We start from the raw sequence: 21498 nt of genomic DNA on the forward strand, positions 1-21498 counted from the left end.
ACAACAGTGACACTGTGTTTGAAACACTGGTCGCAGCCTCAGTAAACACACCTTACAGTATACTGAACATAAAGTCCTCTAGAGCACAAAGCAGTATGGGTCCAGTGTGGTTCATATAGCGAAGATACTGTAAGATCACTAATTCACATATGTATATCATGAACACAACACAATGAGAACATTTTCATTATAATATTGTATTCTTGAGGTCATAAAGTCCAGTAACCTGCATCAGTTATTGTCAATATAAAATGATGCACATACTGCTGGATGATGTGTGAGATGAAGATGCTAAAAATGTAATTTAATATGATCTCAGTTCAAAATCTAACTTGCCCATTATATCATAGTTCAATCCATTAAAATGGCTTGTGATTTGGGGATTTCTACAAACTTTAAAGATTATATTGATAAAAGGTTTATGTAGACAAATCTTTTTTTTTTAAATAACACATCCATAGAGCTTTTAGAAAGGTGCAGAATAAAAGTATGGCTTTTCCTCGAAAGAATTATTATGACTGTGAATTAATCATTTTAAAAATTTTGACGGGTCCAAAATGTTCTGTTCCCACTTCTAACAACGCTTGTGAGCCAAAAGTATATTGACGCTAGTATCACGTGGTATCTCTGTGTTGTCAGTGAAGAGTTTGACAATGGTGTCTCCATCAGGCTGTCCAAAGTTATCAATTGTACTTTTAATGTATTTGGTATTTTTATGAAACCTTTTACACAAACACAGATTTCACTGGAATCATTAGGGGCAACTATTGGTGGCTTGCTTTTATAAAATACACTTTTTCACATCACAATATACACTATTGTGATAATTACATAACATTTGGTGTAACCTGGGACAGACACAATGTCACACAAAATATCTTTTAAGTAGAAAGATAAAGTTCTGCATAATAAGGTATTTATTTAGGGCCTTCGATTGTTTTTTTGTTATTTTTTTTACATTTTTCTTTTGCAGGAAATCATTTTGAATTGTGAATGAAATTAAAATGAGTTAAGTTTTTTTTAAATATTGATATCAATATAGTATACCAATGATAATAAAGAAAATCTGAATAAGTACATATCATTGCTGTTGGGTGAAAAACTTGTAACTCCAGTTTTAATGATTTTGATTTTTAAGTTAAATTGAGCAGTTAGATGCTCTCCTTGTAGCTGAGATGATTTACACAGTGAAATGTATCGTCATCAAGCTGAAAATTGTTTTTCTGGGATGTGTGGAGAAACAGGTTTTCATTCTAGTGACGTGTGTTTTACCTGCCTTTGATTAAAAAGCAACTGAATGTGATCAACACTGTGTATCTAATAAGACAATTTACACATACAGTATACATGCACACACAAACACCATATCCCCAGCGACTACTTCTTGTTTTGGCCCTTGTCGCACTCAGAACTGCCTTTTCCTCGACAACAGTCCACCGCGCTGCTAATGCTGCTGTTTTCTGTTGGTCTGAGGTCTTCCCAGCAGAGATGACGTGAAATAAATTCTGGCTGTGAGAGGTAAATCACTGCAGCGCTGGGGACTGCAGCTATTCTCTCTCACCTCGCCACTTTTAGCAGACCGTGGCTGATTTCCTTCCTTGCGTGACTCCGGAGTGTAAACACACAGCCAGAGTGACTCATCACTATTTCTCACTTCCATGGTCTGATATAAACACATGAAGGGGTCAGGTGTCATTTTGGGGTGGTGAGTGGGAGGGTGGAGGCCAGTATGTCTCCCCATAAGACATCTTCCATTCTCCAAAGAATTCACAGCTTCCTGTGGCCAAAGCCGCACGCCTGCCCACTCCAGCCTGGAGGAAGGAGAAAGAGAAACACAGTTAGAAAGAGGGAGAGAGAGGGACAGAGAGACAGTTTGGGTGATAGATTACCTTCTCTGCCACGCTGCTCTTCAACAAAATGGAAAGAATGCAGTCGTGATGAGCCTGTACCTCTTTTCACCCCAGACAGGACGAGAAGATGGAGGGGATAAAGTTTGGTTCAATTATGTGGCATCAATTAACTTCATTGTTTCTTCTCCAGGCAAATTGATTTATAAGTCATGAAACCTTGTTTACACGTGGCTGCCAACTTGTCTTTTGGGCACTTTTGTTAAAAATGGGATGTCTACAAAAGTCCTGATCAGCACTTTGCCCTCTTGAGCCCTGCGTTACTGCAGGGTAGTCGGAGTGGAAGGGAGGGATAGCCACTTCCTGTCAGGCCCCAATCTGAAGAAGGGCCAAATACAGTCCAACATCAATCACTTTGCACTCCACGGCTTTCCCACTGCCATTGTTACAGAGCAGACCAACGGAAAGAGGCCGGTAGCAGGTGGAAATAAAAAGCCCTTTGACAACTATAGGGTGAAATTCCTCCCAAGATCGTCACAACATTTACACAAGCCAGAGGGAGCAACGTCTGGCTGCCAGCTCCAGTCTGGACACAAATATCTCGTCAGCAACATTCTCATGTGCACCGATACATGAACACATGCAGCCATCGACGGCCATTACAGGCACACAAAACCAAAGGCAGAGGCACATTTTAATCTGCATGTACACATGAGGCAGCCATGGACATACAGTATGTATACACATATGCACATGTGCACGGAAAGGTCAGGTGGAGGGACACAAATATACACTCTCACCAACATGATTGCTACAGTTATTACAGACAAACAAAACAGTCTGCTTCAAAATTGGGGCTGCGACTCTCGATTTTCATTGTCGATTAATTTATAGATTAAGTTCTTGATTAATCAAAAAACTGAAAACTGTCGATCAGTGTTTCCCAAAGCCCAAGATGACGCCCTCAAATGTCTTATTTTGTCCACAACTCAAAGATATTCAGTTTACTGTCATAGAGGAGTAAGGAAACCAGAAAATATTCCCATTTAAGAAGCTGGAATCAGAGAACTTTTTCTTATTTGTCTCAAATCGATTATCAAAATAGTTGCTGATTAATTTAAATGTTGACAACTAAACATTGCAGCTCTCACAATAATAAATGCTGAATTGCTCAGTTGAAATGACATCAAAATTGTGGTTTATTGCAGTCAAATGCACTCAGCATCCTTATGCAGAGGAAAAAATGTACATGATTTTTTATCAGGGATGTGAATGAATATGAATATGAATGCTCTTAAGAGAAACAGCATAATATTTGTTTGCACTAATATTTGTTTAATTTTTCCTGTCACCAGATTGACACAATTTGCCACAAACACCACACCCTTTCCTCTCAGAGTCATAGCTCAGTGAAATTAAAACACACAGACATCAAGCACACTCTGCTGAAGATTTTCTCTTCAGTATCAACTAATCCAGGTGACTTTTGTGTGTGCAGTGTGAACAGGAACTGATGGTGGCCCGAGCAGCAGGACTTTTTACGAAGCAGATTTTCCAAAAATCAAACAAATAAGCTAAAACCACAGAGGTGTAGATAGTTTTGTGTTTGACATTCAGACCTTCAACGAGGGTCATCCTCAATAACTTTTCATCAGTTTTTAATCAGATTAGGTGTGCTGTACAGGATACAGCTCGACTGATGTTGCACAGGTGTTATTTTTACCTCATGATCCGATAATATTGTTGATATTGAAGATAGGCACCTTGTGCAATTTGACAGATACAAAACTGATGAGCAGAAGTTAAAGGTCCATGCAAATTGGCTTTCTACATTTCTTTAAATCGCAGACCAACTTTATTTTGGCTTCTAGCTTTTAAAGAAAAAGCATTCAATATATGACCCAATGTAACTAGGACTTGTATTTTCCACCTGTTAAAATCCTCCTGTTATATTTCCCTTATCTATTTTCACCCAGAGCATTATCAGTTATCTTATTTAGATTCAGTTTACACTTGTATTACTGTTTTGAAGGTGGGGCTCTAATACAATCATGCTTTACTATTTGATTTATCCAGGTACATGGTTAAAACACTTATGCGATTTTGTATATTTAGTAAGCAGCTAAACTTTTAACAAATACTTAGAGAGACTTAGAGTATAAATGGCAGAATAAGAAAAAAAATAACAGAAAATAAAGCAGCATATTTCTAACAAGCTCTATGCCAAGCTACTTCAGGATTAAATTCAAGTTTTGTGGAATAAACAGATACAGATACAGGCAGTAGCTTTGCAGCAGGTTGCATTATAGCAACTCCAGTGTTTGTGCCTCTCTTGTTTTCCTCCCAGCCTCTCCCTGTCCTCTCCTCTCCTCTCCGTGGCAGTGCCCACAGCACCCACCACACCTCCCCCCACAGCTGTACTCCTCTCCTCTCTGTGGATCAGAGGCTAAAACCTGGCAGGATCACTGTCACACGATGCCCGAGCATGTGATGCTTCACTGGGACCCCCCTCCACTCAGGAAATGCTCTCGGCCTTTTTCCCACCCTAGTGTTCCACTGTGGAGAACTGGGCATTACAACTGAATCCAGTTACCATCCCAAAGCATTCCTGACTGATTCCAACCACTGCCTGGCTATATGGGTTCCCACACAGACTATACGAGGATATGTCCTCATACTGCTATCCCCAAACTGGCTGGAGTATCTGCACTGTTGAGAATTCCCCAGTAAAATAACAGTAAAGAACTGGCAGCAGGGTTGCCTTTATGTTACTGTAAAATTAACATTATTATACTGTCGCTGAAATGTACAGCTTTGTACTGTTAATGAAAAATACAGTTTGAACTGTTTTTTTTTTATTAATTTCACAGTATTTTACAGTTAATTTACTGTTTAAAGATACATTATATAGCTGTTTTTCCACCTTTCTTTTACATTACCTTACTGATTTGTTTTAATGCACTATTTAGGTTGTATTTTTTACATACATTTTAATAAACATTATTTTTTGCCTAGAGGAATAGACTTAGCAGGTTACAGACATAGAAATAGTCACACTAAATACAATTAAAGGCACTTGTTAGGAAAAAGGCAATAATAGACTTGTTGACACTTTTCCCAAAATGTCTGTCTATAGCTGGCTACAAGCACAGAATGCAAACCAGAACAACATGTGAGTGAAGAACAATAAAACTAATTCACAGATTTTACAATCATGTACAATGTATAAGCCTCACATGTGCAGATCAGGTCCCAGAATTAAAAAAATACTGCATGAAACTGTTACTGATGATACTTTAGACAGTTGATCAGCAGTAAAGTGATGTTTTTTAAGAATGCATTATAGTTCAGTTAAAAAACGGCCTATGAGCGTAATCTAACAGGTTTTCTTTTGTATTAACAGTAAAGCACTGTTTTTAGCAATAACAGGTTAATACTGTTGAAATCCTGCTGTAAATTAACAGCAATTGTTTACAGTGTGGGTATCAAGTTGTGAACTATACTGAAGCTGTTTACTGCAGAACAGAGGGAGTTTGAGCTCCACAATAGTCAATTACCATGCCCACTCACTCATCCCCTCCTCCTCTCCATTCAATTTGTGGTTTGTCTGTAGGTGGGTTCGGTTGTGCACAGATTAAAAATAGCCAAGCCATCCCAGACAAAAAAAAAACTGCATGGGACATGGAACACACATTGCACAAAAACGATATCTCCTATTGTGGTGTACTGTTTGGGAATTCTTAATTGCTTTTTCCGAAGCAGCTTGCCACAGGAAAATCCCCCTTCAGAGTAAAAGAAAAAAAAAAAAGAATAAGTGGGCTGTGCGTAAACACCATAGATATTATGTAAACGCGCATGTAAACACGTATAAAACCCCATGTCGCCCCATGTGCACCCATCAAACTGCCATTATGAGGCTGTATCAAAGGAGCTAACCTGCAGCAGAGCCGGTTGTGGCCTGTGTGTCTGCAGATCCATCTCTTCTTTTGTGTTCTTCACTGTGGTTTCTGCTTCACCTCTTCTTATTGATGTCTCTCCTATGGATCAGACAGACCATGTTGGAGCAGCCATGGGAGGTGTGCAGGACTGCAGCGCTGCAGGGTGGGGCACCCAACAGGCTTCCCACTCACTCACTGCGTGGGTGGACTGGATCTTCCTAGAAAGGCCACAGCAGAGAAGAGAAAAGAGTGAAGCCGTCTAATGCAACACTTTAATGTGTTCTCACTGGACTTTTTTCTGGGAATAAAAGACTGCAATTCACAATATATATTTGTATACATATTAACTACTTTGCACACTGGAGGTGATCATAGGAGCAGAAATCCTGGCTGCTTTTACTCAACATGCATAACATTTTTTTTAAATTGTAATTTATTATAAAAACCGAATAAGATAAAAAAAAAAAAAAAACAGGATTTAATGAGTAATATGTTATCAGGGAATTCTAAAATCAAATGGAAAGTTATCCTTTGAAACATCAGTAACACAATTATTCAACAATCCAAGAGTGTCTTGGTTTAAATACTCAATATTCAATAATATTACATTTGCTTTTCAAATTAAAACATCCAATCTTTTACTTATACACACATTCTTCACTAAAACAGATTTGAGCACAACATAAAAAATACAACAGTGGAACCAAGGGAACCCTAAAAATGTGAGAGATTCAATATTTAGTCCAAATTATTTGGAGTCAATAGAATTAACACTGGGAACAATAAAGGAAATAAGGTCGATTTGAAGTTTTAATATGTTGTATTTTTATATCTTCCATATAATAATAAACCAAATAGGCTAAAAATCCCCAAGCACAGATTACATTGTAAAACTTGAAAATATTCAGAAATATTTGTAAATCATTTCTAATATTTTAATATAAGATTGTATGTATATATATATAAAATAATTATAATTTTGCTGTATGAATTGAGGGTGAATACAAAGACAAGCTGTCTATCAACCAGACATTTAACAGCCTACACTGAACCCACAATCACATTTTTTCCTCATGCTTTAACCTTGAAGTCTAACCTCGAGGGAAATAAAATATGCTCATATTTTTGTTCTTTTAACATTTTTTTCTTTATGCTTTGGATGTTTTGTCCTGTTTCACACAAAAAAACAGCTCGCAGTGAATAGGCTGAAATACCAATTTTGCAGCAAACAGGTATTGAACATTATGGAACATTTTCCCTGCAAGTGCTAACCACATTTGGACAGTTTGGAATTTGTTAAACCTCTGGACCTGCCAAATCCTCCCCACTGCTGTCCTTCATGTCAAATTATGTGGTGCTGCCTATGATCACAAAATAAACCAGAGAGAATTTGATTCTTTTATCATTGTCTGTTCTCTTTTTTTAACATACAGCTGTCAGAAAACAGAATTAAATCTGCTTTAACATGCGACACAATACTGAAATAAGAAAAAGGCATTCTGGTGATGTGAGTGGGTTATCTTTAATTTGACAATATAGCACACCAGGGACTGCTGTGGAAAGAGTTCTCACAATATGACTCATAATGAGCTCCCTATCTGCACAGCGATGGTTGTTTAAAACAACATAATAAATACTCACTATACTGTGTCGAAAGCTCCAAAATACAAACGTCAAAAGATAGATGATCTAAAGCTTGCAACACACTGATACTTTTATTATCTCTGCTGAGAAAGATAGATCCTAAAGAGATTTTAAATTGGTTTAAATGGTGAATTTCACACTATTCCAATATTCAGTTAAATCCACTAATATTCAAGTTCAATGTGCAAACAATTTCATTAAATGTCTGCAATATCCAAACATCATCGACGACGCTCAATTATCAATTAGAGCTGAAGTCTGCAATAGATAGCTGAGTGGCTGCAGGTAGCTGCAGGTGTGCAGACAGGTGAGCGTATTTCTACCAACCAATGAGAAATAACAGGAACTCCAACCAACTATATTTAGTAATACTAACAATATCACAGTAAAAAAAACATTAAAAAAAACATTTATTCTAATGTATAAAAGGATTATTAGATTTGTAACCCCCCCAGTCCAAATATGTTTAGGAAAAACAAAATTATGGAAAATTGTTATAAGCCATCCTTTATTATAAAATCCGTTATTAAACTCGATTGAATAACATATTATGTTAAATTATTAAGACGCATTTATCCTGCAGTGCTTGAATCAAGTGTGAGACTTTTATTAAACAAATGAAATGCGACGAAAGATAACAGCAGTGGAAAAAAATGTGTCTGACATCAGATTAATAAATGCCTTCTTATTGTTTGTTTTTTGTTTTTTGTTTTTTGTTATGTGTGTTTTTTGTGGGTTTTTTGTTTGTTTTGTTGTTGTTGTTTTTTTTAACTCTATTCTTTATTTTTGTCATTATTATTATTGTTATTTCTTTTCTTGGTTTTGTTTTGGTTGTGAATGTTGAGGTTGTTTTCTCTATAGTGTTCTTGATGGGTTTGTCTGTAAAGCTCATCTACTTAAAAGTTGGTTTATAGACTGTTGTAATTACGAACAGTGGATTGCATATATGAAAACAGACTTTTGAAAAAAGGGGGGGTGGGGGGGAAGAAGATTAATAAATGCCTTCTTATTCCCATCAGACTGTAACAGCTGCAACACGACGCACCGGTTTTAAATATGAATTATTTCGTTTAAAACTCTACTGAGTCAGACAGCAGAGTCCATAATGCCCATCCAGCTGGTCTGGGCTCAGTGTCATGCTCAAGGACACTTCATCAGGGTGGAAGTTTGCACACTATGAGCTTGAATGAGCTCAAAAGCATTATGGCATTCGCTGTGAACTTGTTGTGAAAAGGAGGTTCAGGTGACTTTATTTGTACCCGTAGGTAGATTTCTTTTGCAGAAAAAATAAATAAATAGAGGATGACATCCGTATTGACAATAAGGTAGAGCACAGACAAGAGACAGACATACCAAAAACATGACAAAGAGTACTCAAAGGCTTACTGGAATCAGGACCCAGCAAAAAGAGAAGGCCACAAGAACAATATAAAGAAAAAAACACTGAAATATCAGGACAAAAGAGACACAATAAAATGAGAAAAGGGATAAACTTTCCATAAATATGTGCAAAAGCTGCTAGGACTTATTTAAGTGAATAATTGCAGCTGGAACAAAACTGTTCCTGGAGCACAAACTAATTGATGCTGTGCATGGGGACTACTTTTCTTTGCGCCTTCACACACACAGACACACACACATACAGACACACAGCAGGGCAAAGGCGCATGTATCTCGCCAAGAGAATTAAAAAGTCATCTTGTGCTGCAGCTGATTAGCAGAGAGGGTGGTGCCCATCAAATACACTTCACATCCATTTGGAGAGACGCAATGCGCGCAATCAGCGGTCTGCTAGCAATCCACGTCCTTTTCTCGTTCACATAAACACCACTTAAAGGAAAATATACACGGCCACCTACAGCGCAGGGGAAAGTGATGAGGGGGTACCATGCACCTCGACTTTACACTGGTTTCAATTAAAGCGACAATACTGAGTGAACTGCAGGCGACACTGAGAGACAGAAAAACAATTAGGATATATCTTAAAATTATTTGTTTGACAAAAAAGTCGGAGACAGTAAAAAAAACTATTTTATACACTCAAAATGTGCAATTAAAAAAAATTCATGAGATTAATCGTAAAAAAATATATATTATATATACAGTAGGTCTAATTTGAAATATATAAATATGTTTATTTTAGAGTTCCTGTAATAGAAAGACGAGATAAACAGGTTTATTTTCTTAAACGCACTCTTTTTTTATGTTGGGTATTTCTGCGCAAAACAGCTTGCCATTTATATGTGTGTGCATCTAAGAGTTACATTATTTATAAGATTGTCCTTCACACTTTTAGTTCTACATAACATGAGAAAATATAAGAGTCAATATAAATAAAATCAGTGATATATATGTTATTATATAAAAAAAAAATCTAATTCTGGTATGAAACTCTAAACCATTTGCAGGCCCTCTGACTAATGTAGATTATTTGTAATTTGTAAAAATCCAGTGTGTTAATGGATTTCTTTCTTTTTACGTTTATGAGATTTTTTTAAAGTGTATGCATCTATTCATTTCTTTGAAAAAGTTTTTACTTTTTTCTCTCCAGATTATAGGCCTTATCAGTTCAAAACTGTTTTAATATATCCATATGAGAACTATTAGGACTTTAAGACCTTTAAACATGCACTATCTGCAACCATCTTGGACTCTAACCACTGGCGCACTTTACACTATACATCCTATATTCCACTTTATAGACTGCACATATGCACATATTACATTTATTTATTGCACATACTACATTTATTTATTGACGGACTGCACACACTATGTTCACCCATTCACTCTGTATCTTTTATATCTCTATTATTGTTTTTATCATTTTTGTATACCTTTACCTCTCCTGTGTTTCACTCTGTTTGCTGATGTTGCTGCTTTGACACCTGAATTTCCCTCCGGGATTAATAAAGGTTCATCTTATCTTATTTTATCTAATACACGACATCAGATGTGTGCACTATCAAGAAGTGAAACACGTAATTTAGGAAAGTTTGCTCTCCTATAACCCAGCCTGTAATAGTGTTGCTTCAAAACCTGATTCAAGTTCAAGTCGGATGAGTTTGCAGCCAGTTGATCGATCACTCTGTCGCCTTGTCCTCCAAACAAAAGTCCCTGCGGCCTCTCGGTGACCCTCTGCGGCCATCAGAGGAGAGAGAAACTGGCTTATTTCTCAAAGATGATCGTTTATAAAGAAAATGTAATCTACAAAAAAGATTGGCACTTCAAATTCTCTGAATCACTTTGGACCAGGCCCCATCTCTCCTCAACAGTTCAATGTGTTTCTTAGAGGCCAAATCAAATTACACTGCTGACCGCTGCTGCAGCTGTTGGATCTATAATCCGCCTGCTGGATTTTGCCTAATTGGTACGAATAAGCAATCATTTTGAAGTTAACCATGTCGTGACCGGATCACATGATGTAGCATTTGGCCTTGTAGTGTCTGCATGGGAGAACGACGCAGCCAGACTGATATCAAGATTTTAATGTGAAATAAGATAAGATAAGATGAACATTTATTAATCCCTGGAGGGAAATTCAGGTGTCAAAGCAGCAACATCAGCAAACAGAGTGAAACACAGGAGAGGTAAAGGTATACGAACATTTTAAAAACAATAATAGAGATATAAAAGATACAGAGTGAATGGGTGAACATAGTGTGTACAGTCCGTCAATAAATATATGTAGTATGTACAATAAATAAATGTGACTGACTGAAGGACGTATAGCCAATATAAGAAACCATTTAACGTTGCAACAATGATCATTTTGAGGGGTCCTAACTTGGTTTTGAGCGCACTAAATACTAAATAACGGTGAGACGGTCCGGAAAGCCTGTCAGGACTGTTCACTCTGCGGTGTAAACCTCCACCTAAGTGGCCGAGCATTCCTGAGGATGCAGCGCTGTCAAATATTTCATGATGGGACGTCATGGAAAAGTGCATGACTTCGTCTGCGATGGAGCAACATAGGGAAGCTCTGACCTCGAGACTCAAGACCCAGTAATGACAGGAACATAACCGGCCACCGATGCCGTTACACAAACTAGTCCCTTTTAAATTAAAATATAATTAAAATATTCTTAAATTCTGGATATAACATACAACAGTATAGGCTATACTATTATGATGACAGTTATTATTTCCGGTTGATTACTACATTACTGTAAGATTAGATTTATTTTTGTAAAGATTTATTTTATACAGTATGTATATGATATTATGCTCCTTAAATTAGATCTGGAACTATATAATACGGCGCACCTTACTTGCTTGTAAGGTGAGTGATGATTAAGATTGGCGGAGTGATATGATATAAGAAGTGATGTGCCACCCTTTGGTGATCGGTGTTCAATTGTCCTATAGGCTGGAGTTGAGACATTAAAGTGGATCCTGTGGCACAGACGAAGCTTTACCCACAGCCCTACAGTAGTTTAATTAAGTAACAAGTAAGTTTATAGTTAAGGCAACGAGAAGCCTGCCTTACAATACCATTATTGAACATCAAACTTCGATAGTATCTTAGGTAATAAAAATAACAGATTTTGGAGCTTTTTATTGGTGGGTGCAGTGGGGGAGTAGTGCATCACAATCCAACACTGATGGTTTGCTGTAAACATTTAACCACGGACACTGGCTTTGGATGAACATGCAAGTTAAAAAAAAAAATATATATATATATATATATATATAGGCCTATATATAACAAAGAAAGAATAACATGACATGGGGGGAATGAGCGTGTGAGGAAAAAAAGTGCCCTAATGGAATGAAGTCATCAGAGGTAATTAAATGCACAGTGGGCAGAGAGAGAGAGAGAGAGAGAGAGAGAGAGAGAGAGAGAGAGAGAGAGAGAGATAGAGAGAAAGAAAGAGACAGAGAGAGAGAGAAAGACATAGAGAGAGAGAGACATAGAGAGAAAGAGAGAGACATAGAAAGAAAGAGAGAGAGAGAGAGAGAGAGAGAGAGAGAGAGAGAGAGAGACATAGAGAGAAAGAAAGAGACAGAGAGAGAGAGAGAAAGACATAGAGAGAGAGACATAGAGAGAAAGAGAGAGACATAGAAAGAAAGAGAGAGAGAGAGAGAGAGAGAGAGAGAGAGAGAGACATAGAGAGAAAGAAAGAGACAGAGAGAGAGAGAGAAAGACATAGAGAGAGAGAGACATAGAGAGAAAGAGAGAGACATAGAAAGAAAGAGAGAGAGAGAGAGAGAGAGAGAGAGAGAGAGAGAGACAGAGAGAGAGAGCTGCCCATGGAGCGCCTGCTGGGTGGTCCTCTACTCTGATAAATGTGTGGCCCTCACTCCAGGCGAGTGGCCGAGCAGACCAGTCAACGGTTAAAACAATACTTACATTCATTTATCCACGCGTTTAAATCTCCTCTGCAACAGCAAAAACTAACAGTGGCACGTCTGTCACCTTTGGGTTGACAATGACAATTAGACAATGAATTGTTTTTTTCTCGCCTGAAACAAAAAAAAGGGACTGGACATTTCCGGTAAATAATCAATAAAGCATTTGATATTTCAGTTTATACATGGATTTAAATATGTTTCCTCAGATTGAATTTATAAACATGCTGCCACTTTATTTTATAGATAAAAAATATTATAAGAGCTACTGGTGACCTTTACGCACAGGCAATAAAGTCTCCAAACATTGTCTGGTTTTACGCACAGGGCAAGAATGTTCTAAACTATTTTTATCCGGTGTTACTTTCCACCAAACAGTCATCATAAGCATCTTCCACCAGAACCAGTAACGTCGGTAGAGATCAGAAGCACAACAAGAAGCTCGACTAGCTGAACCCAAGGAGAGGCAAAAGGTTGCAGGCTGCCGCGATCGAGATCTCCAGGGAACAATAAGCAATCTACTGTCAACAGTTTTAGGTTATGGACTGATCGTCTTTCAGTAGCTCTCGCTCCTCGCAGCTGTAGTAAAAGGCAGTAAAAACTAACTAAAAATTAAGACTTTGGAAACACAACAAATAGACAAATTGGTGCGCATTTTCTTCTAAATGAATTATAACTCAGTTAAAGCAAAAAAAGGCTTGAGGCATAATTTAAGATTCGAATTCTATTTATCCTATGAGATACAATGTCACATAAGTCACACTAAACATTCCATTCTGGAACACAATTAAAGTGATATCCTGAGTGTAAAAGTGTAAAATCCACTTTACCTTAAATCCTGGATCAGTCGATGGTTAAACTGCCTGCAGGAGTCGACCTCAAGTCCCAGTCCGAGTTTCTGTGCTCACAGCTCGGCTGAGCTTCACTCCTCCTGCGTCCCTGCGTAAATATTATGACTGCATTACACAAACAATATTCATGTGTAAAAAAAAAAGTCCAACATCTACCACCGGACGCCGCGAACAGACGGGCATATCGCATCAGATTGAGTATTAGCTGATCTAACTGGGGCTTTTTGCTTGATTTTTTATTTAAAGAAGGCCAGGGGAAAATGTTTACATTCTGCTGTATAAACATCCTGCCCATGTTCCTGTCTATCTTTTACAGAAATCTGGAGGGTGGTGTTGAATAAGAGGGGGCATGCTCTCTGGTAAATACTTTTCATAAACTTAAAAATGTTTTATTAAATATTTCATAACAGTTTAATAAGGCAAAAGCTATTTGCCGTGCTGGTGCATCAAGCATGTGGCCTGACATTGAGAGGTACTGTTTGCACTGCAGGTTTATGAATCTACACAGTTTATATCACTAATATTCAGTGTTAAAAAATAAGAATAGAAATAAAATAAAGTTATATTAGAAAAAAATCAGAATATGTATCCAAAGCCATGTAGTTACTATCAGTGTGTAATCATATAATACATGATAAGCCATTTGAATTTTGTTCTTTTCTATATAGCGTAGTACAGCATACATGTTATTCCAGGCTATAGATACAGTATATTCCCTATTTCATTGTAAAGAAGGGGGAAAAAAGTTATATTAGAAAAATCAGAATATGTATCCAAAGGCCATGTAGTTACCATCAGTGTGTAATCATATAATACATGATAAGCCATTTGAATTTTGTTCTTTTCTACAGTGTATAGCAGCATATATGTTATTCCAGGCTATAGATACAGTATATTCCCTATTTCATTGTAAAGAAGGGGCAAAAAAACATTCCCCTGAAAAGTGAACGCACACAGATGTGCATGCTCACAGCCCACCACTGGAGTAGGAGGGAACTGAGTTAGAGTGTAGCTCTATATATATATATATATATATATATGTCCTCTACAAATTAAAAACAGAGTTTATCTTAAAAATATAATAATTCATCTTCGAGAAAATGTTCGATATTGGGCTTTCACAAAAAAACAATTGTGATAGGACAGGTGTGGAAAAACACCTGGAGCTACTCCATTTAATTTATAGTTGTTTTTAATATGAATATATAAAATTATTATTATATATTATATATTATGTTATAATAATATAATAATAATAATAATAATAATAATAAATATTATTATTATTATTATTATTAATAATAATAATATTAATATTATTATTATTATTATTATACATACTATTAGGCCAACTAATGGATCCATAAAATCAAAGTCAAGGTGTTTGCTCCAAGAGGAAAGTCTGTGATGGATAATTGACAATTAATTCACAATTAAAGCCTACAAAAAGTATTTATATAACTGTTATAATCATTCTATTATTATTTTTAATATGTTTTAATATGAATTTATTATTATTATTATTATTATTATTATTATTATTATTATTAGGCCAACTAATGGATCCATAAAATCAAAGAAAAAAAAGTGGGAAAAACATTCCCCCTGAAAAGTGAACGCACACAGATGTGCATGCTCACAGCCCACCACTGGAGTAGGAGGGAACAACTGGGCGGGTCCCAACATTTAGGATGGCCAAAAGACATCCAGCTTCCAATGCGCTGATGGCAACAGATAAGTAAAAAGTGGAGCTCCTCGGACGCACGACAACACAAAACCAACTGAAGTGGAAAGTGAGCTCCTGTTCTGCTCCTTATTCCCATTTTTCGGACGCTGCGTAAAAGGACGCTGCTACAGAATCTGAAAGGAAGAAGAAGATAGGAAGACAGTCTCGCCTTTTTAAGTTTGCCTAAGGTTATTTTTTCCAACTTTGTAGTGTTCAGACTATACTGCAGAATCTAAAAGGAAGAAGAAGAAGTCAGAGTTATTTTTTCCAACTTTTGCAGTGTTTTATAGCTTGGAAAAAGGTGGAAAGCAAGTTTGTTTTGTCATCTCGAAGACTAATTTGATTTTATACTACAGCATCTAAAAGGAAGAGTCAGACTTAAGAAGACAGTCTCGACTTTTTAAGTTTGCCTAAGGTTATTTTTTCCAACTTTTGTAGTGTTTTATAGCTTGGAAAAGGTGGAAAGCAAGCATTTCTTGTTTGTCATCTCGAAAATTTTGATCTAAATGACTGCAGAGGTCCAGCAGCCCCCAGCAGCAGCTCAGCAGACTCCTGGCCAGAGCAGCCCCATGTCTGCTCCGGAGAAGACGCACCAGACAGCAGCGGTGGTGATGGAAACCACTTCCTCTTCTTCCACTACCAAAACCAAGAAGACAAACGCAGGAATCCGCAGACCAGAAAAGCCTCCTTATTCCTACATCGCCTTAATAGTCATGGCTATCCAGAGCTCTCCAACTAAACGCCTGACTCTCAGTGAGATCTACCAGTTCCTGCAGAGCCGCTTCCCATTTTTCCGCGGCTCGTACCAGGGATGGAAGAACTCCGTGCGTCACAACTTGTCTCTGAACGAGTGCTTCATCAAGCTGCCCAAAGGGCTTGGACGACCAGGAAAAGGCCACTACTGGACTATCGACCCGGCTAGTGAGTTCATGTTCGAGGAGGGCTCCTTCAGGAGGAGACCCAGAGGCTTCAGGAGAAAGTGTCAAGCTCTGAAGCCCATGTACAGCATGATGAACGGCCTGGGCTTCAACCACATCCCGGAGTCCTACAACTTCCAAGGTGGTGGAGGTGGAGGACTCTCTTGCGCGTCCAATAGTTTGTCTCTGGACAGCGGGTTGGGCATGATGAATGGACACTTGGCTGGGAACATGGATGGCATGGGTCTGTCCGGACACACCATGGCACACCTGTCGAGCAACGGTGGACACTCCTACATGGGAGGTTGTACAGGAGCATCCACCGGGAGTGATTACGCAGCGCATCACCATGACAACTCCGCCGGCTCTCCTCTGCTCACCAGCGGAGGAGTGATGGAGCCGCACCCGGTCTACTCGAGCTCTGCCTCGGCCTGGGCTCCGGCTCCGTCGGCCTCTCTCAACAACGGAGCGTCCTACATCAAGCAGCAGCCTCTGTCTCCATGTAACCCAGGAGCCAACTCTCTGCAGCCCAGCCTGCCTACACACTCACTAGACCAGTCCTACCTGCACCAGAACGGACACTCTACTACAGATCTACAAGGTAAACTCAATGCTATATTCACCTCTAATGTATCTATAACAGTAAAACTGCACGTACTGCTACAGATTTACAAGGTAAGCTCAATGCTTTATATTCACCTCTTATGTATCTATAACAGTAAAAAAAAACTGCACACACAACTACAGATCTACAAGGTAAACTCTATGCTTTATCTTCACCTCTAATTTATCTATAACAGTACAAATGCAGAGAATTTTGATGAAGAAAATGTCGGGGGTAAATTAAATCATAGTAAAACGCAGGAATATTTACAAATGCTAAACCATTTAATTATCAGATGGGGTAAACAATATTTTCTACGCACACTGTTAAGAATTCCCCAGTAAAATAACAGTAAAAAACTGGCAGCAGGGTTGCCTTTATGTTACTGTAAAATTAACATTATTATACTGTCGCTGAAATGTACAGCTTTGTACTGTTAATGAAAAAATACAGTTTGAACTGTTTTTTTTTTATTAATTTCACAGTATTTTACAGTTAATTTACTGTTTAAAGATACATTATATAGCTGTTTTCCACCTTTCTTTTACATTATCTTACTGATTTGTTTTAATGCACTATTTAGGTTGTATTTTTTACATACATTTTAATAAACATTATTTTTTGCCTAGATGAATAGACTTAGCAGGTTACAGACATAGAAATAGTCACACTAAATACAATTAAAGGCACTTGTTAGGGAAAAGGCTATAATAGACTTGTTAACACTTTTCACAAAATGTCTGTCTCTAGCTGGCTACAAGCACATAATGCAAACCAGAACAACATGTGAGTGAAGAACAATAAAGCTAATTCACAGATTTTACAATCATGTACAATGTATAAGCCTCACATGTGCAGATCAGGTCCCAGAATTAAAAAAATACTGCATGAAACTGTTACTGATGATACTTTAGACAGTTGATCAGCAGTAAAGTGATGTTTTTTAAGAATACATTATAGTTCAGTTAAAAAACGGCCTATGAGCGTAATCTAACAGGTTTTCTTTTGTATTAACAGTAAAGCACTGTTTTTAGCAATAACAGGTTAATACTGTTGAAATCCTGCTGTAAATTAACAGCAATTGTTTACAGTGTGGGGTGAATTAACTCATAGTAAAACGCAGGAATATTTTAAAATGCCAAACCATTTAATTAGCAGAGGGGGTAAACAATATTTTCTACGCAGGCAAGGCAAGGCAAGTTTATTTATATAGCACATTTCATACACAAAGGCAATTCAAAGTGCTTTACATAATATAAAAGCAAGATAAAAGAGCACAAAGTGCATAAGATAAAAACGAATAAAATAATGTAAAAGTATAAGTTAAAAGAAAAAAATTAAAAGGATAATAAAAACGATCAAATGACAGGGTCACAGGTTTGGTTTTATGCCAAACGTGCAGGGCCTATAATGGAAATATTAGCAGCCTCACATCGTCTTATTTGAATATTTATTTTGCTGTCATTACGCACACGGTTATCTCTACTGTACAAAAACAGAAGAATTAAAGGACAATGGTGCAAACTAAAAGAAACCATGTTTTCTCCAACGAAAATGTTAAATTGCATCACTGTCCTGCTCCACTTGAAACAGATCACAGTAAACCTATAGAATCAGAATCGGAATCGGAATCGGAATCAAAATGGTGTTTATTGCCAGGTGTAAGAGGTAAACACTAGGAATTTGCTTTGGTTTTGTTGGTGTAAGTCAAACAGTATAATAACAAAAGAATAGATAAAAACGTTAGAATAAAATAAGAAAAAAAAAAGAAAAAAAAATTATATATATATATAATACTCCAAATGAAACCAAATATATAACCTGGGTTTCAAACTCCACTGTTTCAGTTTCTGGAAGTGATACAAAAAAAGAAGAAAGAGGGCATGCAAGGCGAGTCTGCCGGGACAGTTTAGATGCGTGCCAATCTCTGGGCAAGAAAAACAAAGAGCAGCCTGCCTTGCCTCGAGGCCCAGAGTCCTCCGGGACTGACTGGCGTGCAAGAGAGAGGTTCACTGTCAATTAGCCCTGAAGACCTCCTCCACTTTAGAACATCTTAATAGCGCTTGCTAAATGGACTTAAGGTCTGTGAGGAATAAACTGAGTTAGTAAAACAGACTGAAGCTCTCTATATATATGTCCTCTACAAATTAAATACAGAGTTTATCTTAAAAATATAATAATTAATCTTCGAGAAAATGTTCGATATTGGGCTTTCACAAAAAACTGTGATAGGACAGGTGTGGAAAAACACATGGAGTTACTGCATTTAAGTTATAGTTGTTTTTATAATAATGAAATATTATAATTATTATTGTTTTTAGAATAATAATAATAATAATAATAATAATAATAATAATAATAATAATAATAATGATAATAATATATTCATATTATTATCATTATTATTATTATTATTATTATTATTATTATTATTATTATTATTATACATACAATTAGGCCAACTAATGGATCCATAAAATCAAAGTCAAGGTGGCTGCTCCAAGAGGAAAAGTCTATCATGGATAATTGACAATTAATTAACAACTAAAGCCTACACAAATTATTTCTATAACTGTTATAATATTCTATTATTATTTTTTTTTAGATTTTTTCTTAGATTTTTCTTATAGAAACTGTTAAGAGTCTCAAACGTGACCTTACCTATATTTTCCATTGTTTTGAATCATTCAGGTATTCCTCGGTACCATTCCCAGTCTCCCAGCATGTGTGACCGAAAGGAGTTCGTCTTCTCGTTCAACGCCATGACGTCCTCAGCGATGCACTCTCCGAGCACCAGCTCGTACTACCACCACCAGCAGGTCTCCTACCAGGACATCAAGCCGTGCGTCATGTGAGGATGCACGGACAACCTGCAGAGCAGCGGACGGTGTCTCAGCCTGGAGCCTGGAGCCATGCAGCAGCAGCAGGACGAGCTGAAACAAGAAGTAAATAACCACTGAGAGACATGAAGGCATGGCAAGGCCCATGGAGCAGACCGGACTACTTTTCTGTACTGTTTCACACAGCGACAAAGATACGGAGACAGGCCAATCACAAACCACATAATAATAATATATAATAATAAAACTATTTCATGCCATCACCATCGACCAGCAGACTGGCTGTATGAAACCCTGCTGCTGTTTGGTACTAAGTCCTGCAGAGCGGATGACTACCACTTCACACTTTGTTCATGTTTATTCTTCTTTGTTAAAGTAGGCCATTAATGTAAAAATGCACATTTTCTCCATCTGACTTTTCTTTTCTTTGACAAATTAGACTGAGGCTCTTTTTCTTTTTTTTGGACTTTCAACGTTGAATTTTTAAATGAACAATTATGGACGTCACATAAAAACATGTCCTGTGTAAAAAAAACAAAAAACGATGAAGGCACTTTTTTGAATAGCCTAAGCGCATCTTCTTATTTATTCTGTAGGCCTATACATATTTTAATTTTCAGGCGAATTGGCCAAAGGAGGTATATTCTTTATTGGCAATATTTGTCAGATCGCTTGTTATTTGTTTTAAAATGAAAATTGAGGATATATTGTAAGCACTGTTATGTCGTTTTTGTGTTAGATATATGTAGACCATTACTTTCAGCACTGTATATAACGTTAGGAAAATTAGCAAGGGTCCATCAATGAGGGCTAATCTTATTACAACAAATCATTTGTAAGAAATAAAATATATCTGTTGGGCTGTGTAAGCCTAAATCCACCAAAAAAAATCATCATCATTATTATTCACATTTGGGACACAATCAACACTAAATTAGTTAAAGAGTGAAGCTTTCTGCTTTTTCCTGTATCATCACTATATTAATTAAAACAGGATTCTATAACATAAATGTATAGACTTGCAATTAATTAATCAATCAAACTAAAAATTAATCTGAGTTCATGTGGCTTTAATGTACTAAATCATTGAAGCCAAAAGATGAAAGCATAATACTCATATACGGTCCACAATATAGTGCTACAGTAGTACAGAAAAGTAGAGGAATATCAAAGTGGTGTCTTGTTATAATGCAGTTCATGATTGAGCCCAAGTCTGACAGTTAGGTGTGTTTTCACCTGTAGCAGCAGGACGTGTCTGTTATTGTGACATTAAATGACCAAATCAGATTTTCCACAAAAAAATGATTGATTATAGATTTTAAATAATTTTTAAAAGTTAGTCTTATTTTGCCCTTATATGTAACAAAGTGTGTACGCAGCAATTTATGCACAACAAGTCAGAGGCATGAGTGAGATCACTGTGGTAGGTTGACAGCATTTTGTTAAAAAAAAAGGATGGTTCTGCTGAATAGCTCAGGGGTGTCCAAGATACACACAAAAATGGACTTTAAGAAAATAAAAATCTCAAACTGACAATTTGTAAAGAGAAAAAAATGTTCAGTGGGTTTTACATAGAATTTGACTGGATTTTGTGCAGGAGAAAGCTTTGTTTGTCCTTCTAAAAACACTCCTTACTTTTTAAATACTACACAAATATCAAATTATGTAGCGGAGGCACAGGAATAAGATGCACACAGATAATGAATAAGTGATTCAAATCATGGAAATACTACACAGCCACTTATATTACAAAAGGAACATGAGCCAAATGCTCTTCAT

At 37.0% G+C, this 21498-nt stretch overlaps 1 protein-coding gene and 1 long non-coding RNA gene across 3 annotated transcripts; one reads left to right on the plus strand and one right to left on the minus strand.

Annotated features, from left to right (window-relative positions):
- Positions 1–967: 967 nt before the first annotated feature.
- Positions 968–13970, minus strand: LOC119500276. 2 transcript variants are annotated; one of them, XR_005209586.1, is made up of 4 exons: positions 13612–13970; positions 5784–6003; positions 1890–1951; positions 968–1811 (listed from the first exon to the last, which is right to left on the minus strand). It is a non-coding gene; the product is annotated as an uncharacterized LOC119500276 (long non-coding RNA). The 2 variants fall into 2 exon arrangements; XR_005209585.1 differs by lacking the exon at positions 1890–1951.
- Positions 13971–15365: 1395 nt separating this feature from the next.
- On the plus strand, positions 15366–20609 carry foxf1 (forkhead box F1). The gene is made up of 2 exons (XM_037796787.1): positions 15366–16876; positions 19571–20609. Exons 1-2 carry the CDS (start codon positions 15865–15867, stop codon positions 19732–19734), a joined length of 1176 nt encoding a protein of 391 aa, XP_037652715.1. The 5' UTR covers positions 15366–15864; the 3' UTR covers positions 19735–20609.
- Positions 20610–21498: the final 889 nt, after the last annotated feature.

Source organism: Sebastes umbrosus, chromosome 2 (genome assembly GCF_015220745.1).
Source record: "Sebastes umbrosus isolate fSebUmb1 chromosome 2, fSebUmb1.pri, whole genome shotgun sequence".
Lineage (NCBI taxonomy): Eukaryota > Metazoa > Chordata > Actinopteri > Perciformes > Sebastidae > Sebastes > Sebastes umbrosus.